The sequence below is a fragment of the Pan troglodytes genome, chromosome 5 (assembly GCF_028858775.2).
Source record: "Pan troglodytes isolate AG18354 chromosome 5, NHGRI_mPanTro3-v2.0_pri, whole genome shotgun sequence".
Classification (NCBI taxonomy): Eukaryota; Metazoa; Chordata; class Mammalia; order Primates; family Hominidae; genus Pan; species Pan troglodytes.
The window spans coordinates 100,660,082-100,672,828 of NC_072403.2; the positions used below are offsets into that span (position 1 = coordinate 100,660,082).

Here is a 12,747-nt window from a genome sequence, read left to right on the forward strand (position 1 = left end):
ACTCCCGCGTAGGCAATTGCCCTGGTCAAATGCCTTGCCACAGCAGTGTGCGGCAGACCCCCGTGGAGAATTAACACAGCAGTTGAACACTGGGAAGGAATCGGCGATTGGAGTCTGGACATCTGGAACATGGTAAGACTGGTCTTGGAACTTGCCCACTCCATCTGAGTGGAAGTGTGGGCTGATCACCCACAGCATGGCTTTCTTGGCACTTTGGTTTTGGTTTTCATTTTGACTAGATTTGAACTGTTTTGGTTTATATTTCACTATTGACTTTTGGATTTGAACTGTTCTGGCTATGATTTCGACTCTGACTTGGCTCAAATTGCTTGATGAATGAGTAATTCCTTATCCATACTTTGATTTTAGTGTGAATAGCTTGGTGAGTGAGTGACCTTTTGCCCCTTTTTCCCTTCCCCCTTTGTGGTAAGAGTGTTGTTTTGTCTCCTGAGAGAGGAAAATGTGTAAAATACAAAGTAAGCCTACCCTGTTAGGAACTATGTTAAAGAATTTCAAGAAAGGATTCAATGGGGACTATGGAATTGCTATGACACCTGGAAAGCTTAAGGCTTTATGTGAGATAGACTATCCAGCATTAGAGGTGAGATGGCCATCAGAAGGAAGCCTAGACAGGTCCCTAGTTTCAAAGGTATGGCACAAAGTAACTGGTAAATCAGGACACCCAGACCAGTTACCATACATAGATACTTGGTTGCAGCTAGTTTTAGACCCCCCACAGTGGCTAAGAGGACAGGCAGCAGCAGTACTAGTAGCAAAGGGACAGACAGCCAAGGAAAAGTCTTGCTCCACCCGCCGAGGGAAGTCAGCTCCTACGGTTCTGTCTGACCCGACATCAGAGGATGCATGGCAGGAAATGGCACCAACGGTGCCCCTCCTTACCAAGAAGAGAGGCTCCCCACATCGAAACCCACAGCCCCTGAGCCTCTGCAAGGTATGCACACCCCAAGGCCACCTAAAATAGACAAAAGAGGATATGAAGCTTGGGAGAAACCCCTCCCTTGGCAGCTTGCTTGCAACCTAAAACTGGGACACAAATGCCCCTAAGAGAGCAACGGTATACTGGGGTAAATGAGGAGGGGCATATGGTAGGGGTGTCTTTGTGTACCAACCTTTTACCTCTGCCGATCTCCTCAACCGGAAAAATAACATCCCATCCTATACAGAAAAGCTGCAAGCTCTGATTGACTTGCTCCAAACTATTATCCAAACTCATAACCCCACTTGGGCTGATTGCCACCAGTTGCTCATGTACCTCTTTAACACGGATGAGGGAGGAGAGTGCTCGGGGTAGCAACTAAGTGGCTGGAAGAGCATGTTCCAGCTGATTATCAGAACCCCCAAGAGTATGTGAGGATCCAGCTACCAGGAACTGACCCTTAATAGGATCCAAATGAGACAGAGGGTATGCAAAGGCTAATGCGGTATAGGGAAGCACTCTTAGAAGGGTTGAGGAGAGGAGCCCAAAAGGCCACAAACGTAAACAAGGTCTCCGAGGTTATCCAAGGAAAGCAAGAAAGTCCAGTGCAATTTTATGAGAGACTGTGTGAGGCCTATCGCATGTACACTCCCTTTGACCCAGACAGCCCTGAAAATCAGCGCATGATTAACATGGCCTTAGTTAGTCAAAGCGCAGAGGATATTAGGAGAAAGCTGAAGAAACGGGCTGGGTTTGCAGTATGAATACGTCGCCAATTACTGGAAATAGCCAACCAAGTGTTTGTAAATACAGATGCAACAAGCCGCAGAGAGAGCCGCAAAGAAGGTGAATGCCAAGCCTGGTGAAATGCTGACCTACTAGCTGCAGCTATTAGAGGGGTCCCCCTGAAAGGACAAGGGAATGGGGGCTCCAGGAAAAATACCCAGTCTGACCGTCCACGCTTGCAACGTAACCAGTGCACCTATTGTAAAGAGATAGGACATTGGAAAGGTAAGTGCCCTCAGCTGAAAGAAAAGCAAGGTGGTTCAGAGCAAAAGACCCCAGACAAGGATGAAGGAGCCTTGTTCAATCTGGCTGAGGGGTTATTGGACCGAAGGGGACCAGGCTCACGTGCCCCCAAGGAGCCCATGGTCAGAATGACAGTTGGGGGCAAGGACATTAAGTTTCTGGTCAATATGGTGCTGAACATTCAGTAGTGACCACCCCGGTCACCCCCTTGTCTAAAAAGACTATTGATATAATTGGAGCAACAAGAGTTTTGACAAAGCAGGCTTTCTGTTTGCCCCGGACCTGCTCGGTGGGGGGACATGAAGTGATTCACCAGTTCCTGTACATCCCTGACTGCCCCTTGCCTTTGTTAGGAAGGGACCTGCTTAGCAAGCTGAGAGCTATCTTCCTTTACCAAGCAAGGCTCTTTACAACTGAAGTTGCCCGGAACAGGAGTTATCATGGCCCTGACAGTTCCCCGAGAGGAAGAGTAGCGACTCTTCCTAACCAAACCAGGCAAAGAGATAGGGCCAGCTCTGGCCCAGTGGTGGCCAAAAGTACGGGCAGAAGACAACCCTCCCAGATTGGCAGTCAATCAAGCTCCTGTACTCAGAGAAGTTAAGCCAGAGGCCCAGCCAGTCAGGCAAAACCAGTATCCAGTCCCCAGAGAAGCCCTGGAAGGTATCCAGGTTCATCTTAAGCACCTGAGGACTTTTGGAATTATAGTGCCTTGTCAGTCTCCATGGAACACCCCCCTCCTACCTGTTCCCAAGCCAGGGACCAAGGACTACAGGCCAGTACAGGACTTGCGATTGGTCAATCCAGCCACAGTGACTTTCCATCCAACAGTACCTAACCCGTACACATTGTTGGGGTTATTGCCAGCTAAGGACAGCTGGTTCACCTGCCTAGACCTGAAGGACGCCTTCTTTAGCATCAGATTAGCTCCAGAGAGCCAGAAACTGTTTGCCTTTCAGTGGGAGGATCTGGGGTCAGGTGTCACCACTCATTACACTTGGACCCAGCTTCCCCAGGGGTTCAAGAACTTCCCCCACCATCTTTGGGGAGGCACTGGCTCGAGACCTCCAAAAGTTTCCTGCCAGAGACCTAGGCTGCGTGTTGTTCCAGTACGTCGACAACCTCCTGCTGGGACACCCCATGGCAGTCGGGTGCGTCAAAGGAACAGACGCCCTGCTTCAGCACCTGGAGGACTATGGGTATAAGGTGTCCAAGAAGAAAGCTCAGATCTGCAGACAGCAGGTACGCTACCTGGGATTTACTATCCGACAGGGGGAGTGCAGCCTAGGATCAGAAAGAAAGCAGGTCATTTGCAACCTACTGGAGCCTAAGACCAGAAGGCAGTTGAGAGAATTATTAGGAGCTGTGGGGTTCTGCAGGTTATGGATCCCAAATTTTGCAGTACTGGCCAAACCTCTGGTACCAAGTTACAAAGGGGGGTGACATTTGAATGGGGGTCCCAACAGCAACAGGCTTTTCATGAGTTAAAAGAAAAACTCATGTCAGCCCTAGCCCTGGGTCTACCTGACCTGACAAAGCCATTTACATTGTATGTGTCAGAAAGAAAAAAAATAGCAGTCGGAGTTTTAACTCAAGACGTAAGGCCGTGGCTGAGGCCTGTGGCCTACCTCTCTAAACAGCTAGACAGAGTTTCTAAAGGTTGGCCCCCGTGTTTGAGGGCCTTAGCACCAACTGCCCTGCTAACACAAGAAGTGGATAAACTAACTCTTAGGCAAAACTTGAACATAAAGGCCCCTCATGCAGTGGTGACTTTAATGAATACCAAAGGACATCACTGGCTGACAAATGCCAGACTAACCAAGTACCAAAGCCTGCTCTGTGAAAATCCCCATATAACCACTGAAGTTTGTAACACTTTGAACCCCACCACCTTGCTTCTGGTATCAGAGAGCCCAGTTGAACATAACTGTGTAGAGGTGTTGGACTAAGTTTATTCTAGCAGACCCGACCTCCAGGACAAACCTTGGATGTCTGTAGACTGGGAGCTGTATGTAGACGGAAGCAGCTTCATTAACCCACAGAGAGAGACGTGCGCTGGATATGCAGTGGTAAACCTTGGACACTGTTATTGAAGCCAAATCGCTGCCTCAGGGAACTTCAGCCCAGAAGGCCGAACTCATTGCTTTAACTCAGGCCTTAGAGCTAAGTGAAGGTAAGACTGTAAACATTTATACTGACTCTCAGTATGCCTTTTTAACCCTCCAAGTGCATGGGGCATTATACAAAGAAAAAGGCCTATTGAACTCAGGGGGAAAGGACATTTAGTATCAGCAAGAAATTTTACAGTTATTAGAAGCAGTATGGAAGCCTCGGAGGGTGGCAGTAATGCATTGTAAAGGACATCAGTGAGTCACCACTTCTGTTGCCTTAGGGAATTCTCGAGCAGACTCCTAAGCTCACAGAGCAGCATCCACCCCCTACCGAGCATCAGTCACAGCCCCTCTGCTCTCTCAGGCACTGGATCTAGTGCCTACTTATTCTAAAGAGGAAAGAGACTTTTTCCAGGCAGAAGGGGGGCAAGTGATAAAGGAAGGATGGATCTGGTTACCAGACAGAAGAGTAGCCATGCCACAGCTACTAGGGGCCACAGTTGTGCTGGCTGTGCATGAGACCACCCATCTAGGCCAAGAGTCACTTGAAAAGTTGTTAGGCTGGCACTTCTACATTTCATGTCTTGTCGGCCCTTGCCAAAACAGTAACAGCAATGTGTCACCTGCCAGCAGCACAATGCTAGGCAGGTTCCAACCACCCCGCTCAGCATACAAGCTTATGGAGCAGCCCCCTTTGAAGATCTCCAAGTAGACTTCACCGAAATGCCCAAATGTGGAGGTAACAAGTATCAGCTGGTTCTAGTGTGTACATACTCTGGGTGGGTAGAGGCTTATCCAACACGAACTGAGAAAGCTCGTGAAGTAACCCGTGTGCTTCTTCGAGATCTCATCCCTAGGTTTGGACTGCCCTTACGGATTGGCTCAGACAATGGGCCGGCATTTGTGGCTGACTTGGTACAGAAGACAGCAAAGGTATTGGGGATCACATGGAAACTGCATGCCACCTACCAACCTTGGAGTTCCGGAAAGGTGGAGTGAATGAATCGGACTATAAAAAATAGCTTAGGGAAAGTGTGTCAAGAAACAGGATTAGGCTTAGGGAAAGTGTGTCAAGAAACGGGTACAGGCTCTCCCCACGGTATTGTTTAAAATCAGGTGTACTCCTTCTAAAAGAACAGGATATTCCCCTTATGAGATATTGTATCATAGACCCCCTCCCATATTACGAGGATTTCCAGGCACTCCTCAGGAGCTAGGAGAAATTGGGCTGCAATGACAGCTACAGGCTTTAGAAAAAGTTACACAAACAATTTCAGCCTGGGTAAATGAGAGATGCCCCATTAGCTTATTTTCCCCAGTTTACCCTTTCTCCCCAGGTGATCGAGTGTGGATCAAAGACTGGAACATAGCCCCTTTGTGGCCACGGTGGAAAGGACCCCAGACCATCATCCTGACCACTCCCACCACCATGAAGGTAGAAGGAATTCCGGCCTGGATCCACCACAGCCACGTGAAACCCACAGCACCTGAGACCTGGGAGGTGAGACCAAGCCCGGACAATCCCTATAAAGTGACTCTGAAAAAGACAACAAGCCCTGCTCCAGTCACACCTGGAAGCTGATTGGTGTATGCACAGCCAAAGCATAAGGAAACTCATCGTGGGACTCATTTTTCTCAAAATTTGGACTTGTTCAATAAGAACTTCAGCTGATATTCCCCACATGGAGGACTGTACCCAGTGTATTCATCAGGTTACAGAGGTAGGGCAACAAGTTAAAATAACCTTTCTGTTTTATAGTTATTATGAATGTCTAGGAATTTTGAAAGGGATCTGCTTATATAATGCCACTCAGTATAATGTGTGTAGCCCAGGGAATGACCAACCTCATGTGTCTTACAACCCGTCTGAGCCTCCTATGACCACAGTTTTTGAAATAAGATTAAGAACTGAGGACTGGTGGGGACTCATGAAAGATACAAGTAAAGTAATACCAGAACAGAAGAAAAAGGAGCTCCCAAACAAGTCACCTTAAGATTTGATGCCTGTGCAGTCATTAATAGTAACAAGCTAGGGATGGGATGTGGTTCTCTCAGTCGGGGGGGAAAAAAAAGCTATATATGGCAGAAAATAAGTACATTTGTCATGAATTAGGACTATATGGTATTATTGAATGTAGTTATTGGTCCTATGTCATTTGGGCCACCTGGAAAAAGGACAAAAAAGACCCTGTTTGCCTACAAAAAGGAAAAAGTAATTCGTCTTGCACCTCCGGTAACTGTAACCCATTAGAATTAATAATTACTAACCCCCAGGATCCCCACTGGAAGACAGGAGAAAATGTAAACCTAGGAATTGATGGAACTGGGCTTGACCCCCGAGTCAACCTTTTAATCCAAGGGGAGATCCACAAGCGCTCCCCCAAACCAGTGTTTCAGACCTTTTATGATGAACTAAATGTGCCAATACCAGAACTGCCAGGGAAGACAAAAGATTTGTTCCTGCAGTTAGCAGAAAATATAGCCCATTCCCTCAACATTACTTCCTGTTATGTATGCAGGGGAACTACTATGGGAGACCAATGGCCTTGGGAGGCCCGAGAATTAGTGCCCATGGATCCAGTTCCTGATATAATTCCAGTCCAGAAGGCCCACACTGGTAACTTTTGGGTCTTAAAAACCTCAATTATTGGGCAATACTGCCTAGCTAGAGAAGGAAAAGACTTCACCATCCCCGTAGGAAGCTCAATTGCCTAGGGCAAAAGCTGTATAATGGCACAAGAAGAACAGTCACCTGGTGGGGTCTAAACCATATTGAGAAGAACCCATTTAGTAAGTTTACTAAGTTGCAAACTGTTTGGGCCCATCCAGAGTCTCACCGGGACTGGACGGCTCCAGCTAGACTATACTGGATATGTGGACATAGAGCCTATGCCAAGCTACCTGACCAATGGGCAGGCAGTTGCGTCATTGGCACCACTAAGCCATCCTTTTTCCTGCTGCCCATAAAAACAGGTGATGAGCTCCTAGGCTTCCCTGTCTATGCTTCCTGAGAAAACAGAAGCATAGCCATAGGCAATTGGAAAGATGATGAGTGGTCCCATGAAAGAATCATATAATACTATGGGCCTGCCAACTGGGCACAAGATGGTTCGTGGGGATACCAAACCCCCATTTACATGCTCAACTGGATTATATGGTTACAAGCTGTCTTAGAAATAATCACTAATGAAACTGGCAGAACTTTGACTGTTAGCCCGGCAAGAAACCCAGATAAGAAATGCTATTTATCAAAATAGATTGGCCCTAGACTACTTGCTAGCAGTGGAAAGAGGGGTCTGTGGAAAATTCAACCTGACCAATTGCTGTCTGCGTATAGATGACCAAGGCCAAGTAGTCGAAAACATCGTCAGAGACATGACAAAGCTAGCACATATGCCTGTGCAGGTTTGGCATGGATTTGATCCTGGGTCTGTATTTGGAAAATGGTTCCCAGCATTAGGATTTAAAACTCTTATAATAGGAGTAATAACAGTATTAGGAACCTGCTTGTTGCTCCCCTGCTTGCTGCCTTTGCTCCTTCAAATAATGAGAAGCTTTGTCACTACTTTAATTCACCAAAATAGTTCAGCACAAGTGTATTACATGAATCACTATCGGTCTGTCTCGCAAAAAGACCTAGATAGTGAGGATGAAAGTGAAAATTCCCACTAATAAGTGAGATTCTAAAAGGGGGGGATAAGGAAGGAGACCACCTCTCCCATTGTCTCCTATTTCATGAGAAAGCAAAAAGTTAAAAAAAGAAGCAGAAGTGAGATCAATGGCCAGATGGTTTAGTGCCAAGAACCAGGCCTGGTAGTTAAACATCAACTCCTGACCTAACCGCTTGTGTTATCCATAGATTCCAGACATTGTATGAGGAAGACTTGTGAAACTTTCTGTTCTGTTCTGCTAGCCCCCATCACTGATGCATGTAGCTCTCAGTCATGTAGCCCCCACTTGCACAATGTATCATGACCCTTTCACGTGGACCCCTCAGAGTTGTAAGCTCTTAAAAGGGACAGGAATCTTTACTTTGGGGAGCTCGGATCTTGAGACGCAAGTCTACCAATGCTCCCAGCTGATTAAAGCCTCTTCCTTCATAGAACCGGTGTCTAAGAGGTTTTGTCTGCGACTGTTCCTGCTACACCTTCAGGTACTAAAAGCCATCAATGACAAACCCACAGCCAATATTATACTGAACAGGGAAAAGTTGAAAACATTCCCCCTGAGAACTGGAATAAGACAATGATGCCCACTTTCACCACTTCTATTCATTACAGTAATGGAAGTCCTAGCCAGGGCAATCAGACATGGGAAATAAATAAAGGGCATCCAAATCAGTAAAGAGGAAGTCAAACTGTCACTTTTTGCTGATGATATGATTGTATACCTAGAAAACCCTAAAGACTTATCCAAAAAACTCCTAGATCTGATAAATGAATTAAGTAAAGTTTCAGGATACAAAACTAATGTACACAAATCAGTAGCACTGCTATACACCAACAGTGACCAAGCTGAGAATCAAATAAAGAAGTCAACCCTTTTAAAACAGCTGCAAATAAAATAAAATACTTAGGAATATACCTAACAAAGGAGGTGAAAGACCTCTACAAGGAAAACTACAAAACATTGCTGAAAGAAATCACACATGACAAAAACAAATGGAAACACATCCCACGATCATGGATGAGTAGAATCAATACTGTGAAAATGACCATACTGCCAAAAGCAATCTATAAATTCAATGCAATTCCCATAAAAATACTATCATCATTCTTCACAGAACTAGAAAAGCCAATCCTAAAAGTCATATGGAATAAAAAAAAGAGCCTGCAAAGCCAAAGCAAGCCTAAGCAAAAACAACAAATCTGGAGGCATCACATTACCCAATGGCAAACTATACTACAAGGATATAGTTGCCAAAACAGCATGGTCCTGGTATAAAAACAGGCAGGTAGACCAATGGAACAGAACAGAGAACCTAGAAATAACGCCACATACTTACTGCCAACTGATCTTTGACAAAACAAATGAAAACAGAGTGGGAAAAAGTGCTGAGATTCACCTAATTCAACAAACAGTGCTGGGATAATTGGCAAGCCACAGGTAGAAAAATGAAACTGGATCCTCATCTCTCACTTTATAAAAAAATCAACTCAAGACAGATTAAAGACTTAAATTTAAGACCTGAAACCATAAACATTCTAAAAAATAACACTGGAAAAACTCTTGTAGACATTGGTTTAGGTAGAGTTCATGACCAGGAACCCAAAAGCAAATGCAACAAAAACAAAAATAAACAGATGGAACTTAATTAAACTAAAAAGTTTCTGTACAACAAAAGAAATAATCAACAGAATTAACAGACAACCCACAGAGTAGGAGAAAATGTATATACATATATATATATATATATATATATACACACACACACACACACACATATATATACACATATATAAATGTATACACATATATATACACATATATATAAATGTATACACATATATGTAGAAATGTAATGCTCCATATATATGTATATGATGAAATACTACTCAGCTATAAAAAGGAACAAAATAATGGCATTTGCAGCAACCTGGATGAAGTTGGAGACCATTATTCTAAGTGAAGTAACTCAGGAATGGAAAACCAAACACTGTATGTTCTCACTCATAAGTAGGAGCTAAGCTGTGAGAATGCAAAGCCATAAGAATGATATAATGGACTCTGGGGACTCAGGGGGAAGTGTGGGATGAGGGTGAGGGATAAAAGACTACACATTGGGTACAGTGTACACTGCTCTGGTGATGGGGTCCACCAAAATTTCGGAAATCACCACTAAAGAACTTATCTATGTAACTAAACACCACCTGTTTCCCAAAACCTATTGAAGTAATAATTTTTCAAAAAAAGTTGAAATAACTTCCCCTAACCACAATGAAATCTGAAACTAGCATGAAGATGCACCAGTCTAAGACTATGCTGAAGTCCCAAGTTTACACATATTTATATCTTTATGTAGGGCTTAGATAGAAAACTAAAACTAAAAGATGAGTAAATAATGGAAGAGTGTGTGTGTGTTCAGCTGTAGGAATAATTGTAATGCTCCATTTTATATATTTAATACTAACAGTACAGATGTACATATACTTATTGGCATGCTATAGCAAATTTCTGAATTCATTTAACATGTGGCCAAATATCTATTATCTTTTTGTGTTCTTTCTTTTCTCTTTCTGACCTTTATAAAATGGAGCTCGTTTTTAGAAATATAGTTGTAAAATATCTCTAGCAAACACTGCCTCCAACACCAAGCCACCCACACTAAGGAACTTAAGTCCTGTGATGTTAATGAATGAGAATGTCTTTTCCTCCATGATCAAGTGAACAATTTCGTATCCTGATTTAATTTTAAAAATCAACAACCAATATGTTCTTAAGAAAAGCAAAGCAGTCTCCATTTTTAAAAGGTTATATCTCATATTTATGACACAACATATTATCATCACATTTAGCTTAATGGGAAAATGTGAACATAACAAATACTGGTATTTCATATTCACAAGTCAGGTACAAGCCAACATAGGAAACGAATCTTACTTTTATAATCTAATGTCAAACATTTGAACTATGATTTTAAAATTGTTATCCCATTAACTTACATTCTAATTAATATGCAGGTAATTTGGTGGAGCCATAGGAATTATGAAAGAACTTCAACAATTAATAAGGATAAGAATCTTTTAACAGTGAATGAAAGAAACCTTTCCCACAACAACATCAAAGGAAAAGGACACCCTAAAATCATGAACTTTTTTCTACAGGATTGATTATCCAGGCATAAAGGATTGACAAAAGATTGACTTTTGTCACCGAGCTTGTTAGGAAATGTGCAGATAAAGAAAATGTTGTGTTAATAAATCAGGTAAGTGGTAGGGCAACTACCACTCCGATACACATAACTCTGAGACTGTGCTTTTGAGACACCATGTAACTCACACCATGCACACAAAAAATTCTCTCCTTACTGAAATATATCAGATAAGCTTCTCTCTTTTTAGTTACTTCAGCTCTAATAAAGAGAAACAGGATTTTCAAAATCATTGGACAGAAAAATATTGAGCTGTCAGAAATGTTCCTGCTGAAACCTATTAGGATTCCTGGCTATACTGATGAATTCAGTGAATGGGATAGTGAGGGGGTTTTATGAAGAGAATCTTGCCAATTCCCCTCATGTTACAGGGATATTAAAAATGGAAGACAAAAATGTACTTGAATACTTGTCATTATTTAAGGAACTAGAAAAGTCAAGAGATTCCATAATTCAAGATCCTAATGATGAACTTTAGAGAATGTTTAGATTTAGGTTAAACTAATGGAGTTATTTAAAGAGGTGCTAATGCTATGGTAACTAAGATAAGATTTTTCATTTAAAAATGTTGATATTGTGGTGGCCAGGCATGGTGGCTCACACCTGTAATCCCGGCACTTTTGGAGGCTGAGATGGGTGGATCACTTGAGTCCAGGAGTTTGAGACCAGCCTGGACAACATGGTGAAACCCCATCTCCACAAAAAATTAGCCAGGCATGTAGCATGCACCTGTAGTTCCAGCTACTTGGGAGACTCAGGTGAGAGGATCACCTGAGCCTGAGAGGCCAACGCTGCAGTAAGCTGCAGTGAGTTGTGATTGTGCCACTGCACTCCAGCCTGGGTAACAGAGTGAGACTCTGTCTCAAAAAAAAGATGTTGATATGATGACTGAACATCTTCAGTATTAAGTATCTTGCATATTCTATTTAGCCTTAGTCTACTGTGAAAAATCCTTATTTTTCAAAACATAAAAATATGTCATATAAGCAGGTGGAAAGGAGTTTTAACTCACAACTCTCAAATGGATAGAAGAAAAATAACACATGGAGCCAAGAAACAAATGTGAAAAAAAAAATCAGAAAACTATGTAACAACAACAAAAAAATCACAAAACAAATGTATTGGCTTCTGGCCAGGTGCAGTGGCTCATGCCTGTAATCCCAGTACTGTGGGAGGCTGAAGTGGGCGGACTGCCTGAGGTCAGGAGTTCAAGACCAGTCTGGCCAACATGGCGAAACCACAGCTCTACTAAAAATACAAAAAATTAGCCAGGCATGGTGGTGCGAGCCTGTAATCTCAGCTACTTGGGAGGCTGAGGCAGGAGAATCACTTGAACTCGGGAGGCAGAGGTTGCAGTGAGCCGAGATTGTGCCACTGCACTCCAGCCTGGGTGACAGAGTGAGACTCCGTCTCAGAAGGAAAAAAAAAAAAAAAATTTATAGGTTTCTCAGAAAACATTAACAGAAAGTTACAAAAACAAAACTGAGTGTCTCAACTCTTTCCTTTTTATAAATTGCCTTGAATGCTAATATTTTTTCATTTCTTATAACAAAGCTTAATGGAATCAATTAACCAACCCTCAACTAATATTACTATAAAAACAATTTTTGATAAAAGATTAAATAATGCTTTCCCACTAAGATAAGAAGCAAGACAAGTATGTCTGTTCTTGCCATTTCTACTCAACTCTGTATTGTAGGATTTAGTCAGTGCAATAAAGAAAAAGCAGGCCAGGGGTGGTGGCTCATGCCTGTAATCCTACTACTTTGGGAGGCCAAGGTGGGAGGATTGCTTGAGGCCAG

At 43.1% G+C, this 12,747-nt stretch overlaps 2 protein-coding genes across 6 annotated transcripts in view; one reads left to right on the forward strand and one right to left on the reverse strand.

The window, feature by feature from the left end:
• The window catches only part of RNGTT (RNA guanylyltransferase and 5'-phosphatase), a 361,923-nt gene that overhangs the window by 52,516 nt on the left and 296,660 nt on the right, over nt 1-12,747 (reverse strand). The gene's annotated exons all lie outside the window — the stretch shown is intronic.
• Nucleotides 1,103-8,179, forward strand: LOC134810211 (protein NYNRIN-like). The gene is made up of 2 exons (XM_063812543.1): nt 1,103-5,007; nt 5,412-8,179. Exons 1-2 carry the CDS (start codon nt 4,798-4,800, stop codon nt 5,442-5,444), a joined length of 243 nt encoding a protein of 80 aa, XP_063668613.1. The 5' UTR covers nt 1,103-4,797; the 3' UTR covers nt 5,445-8,179.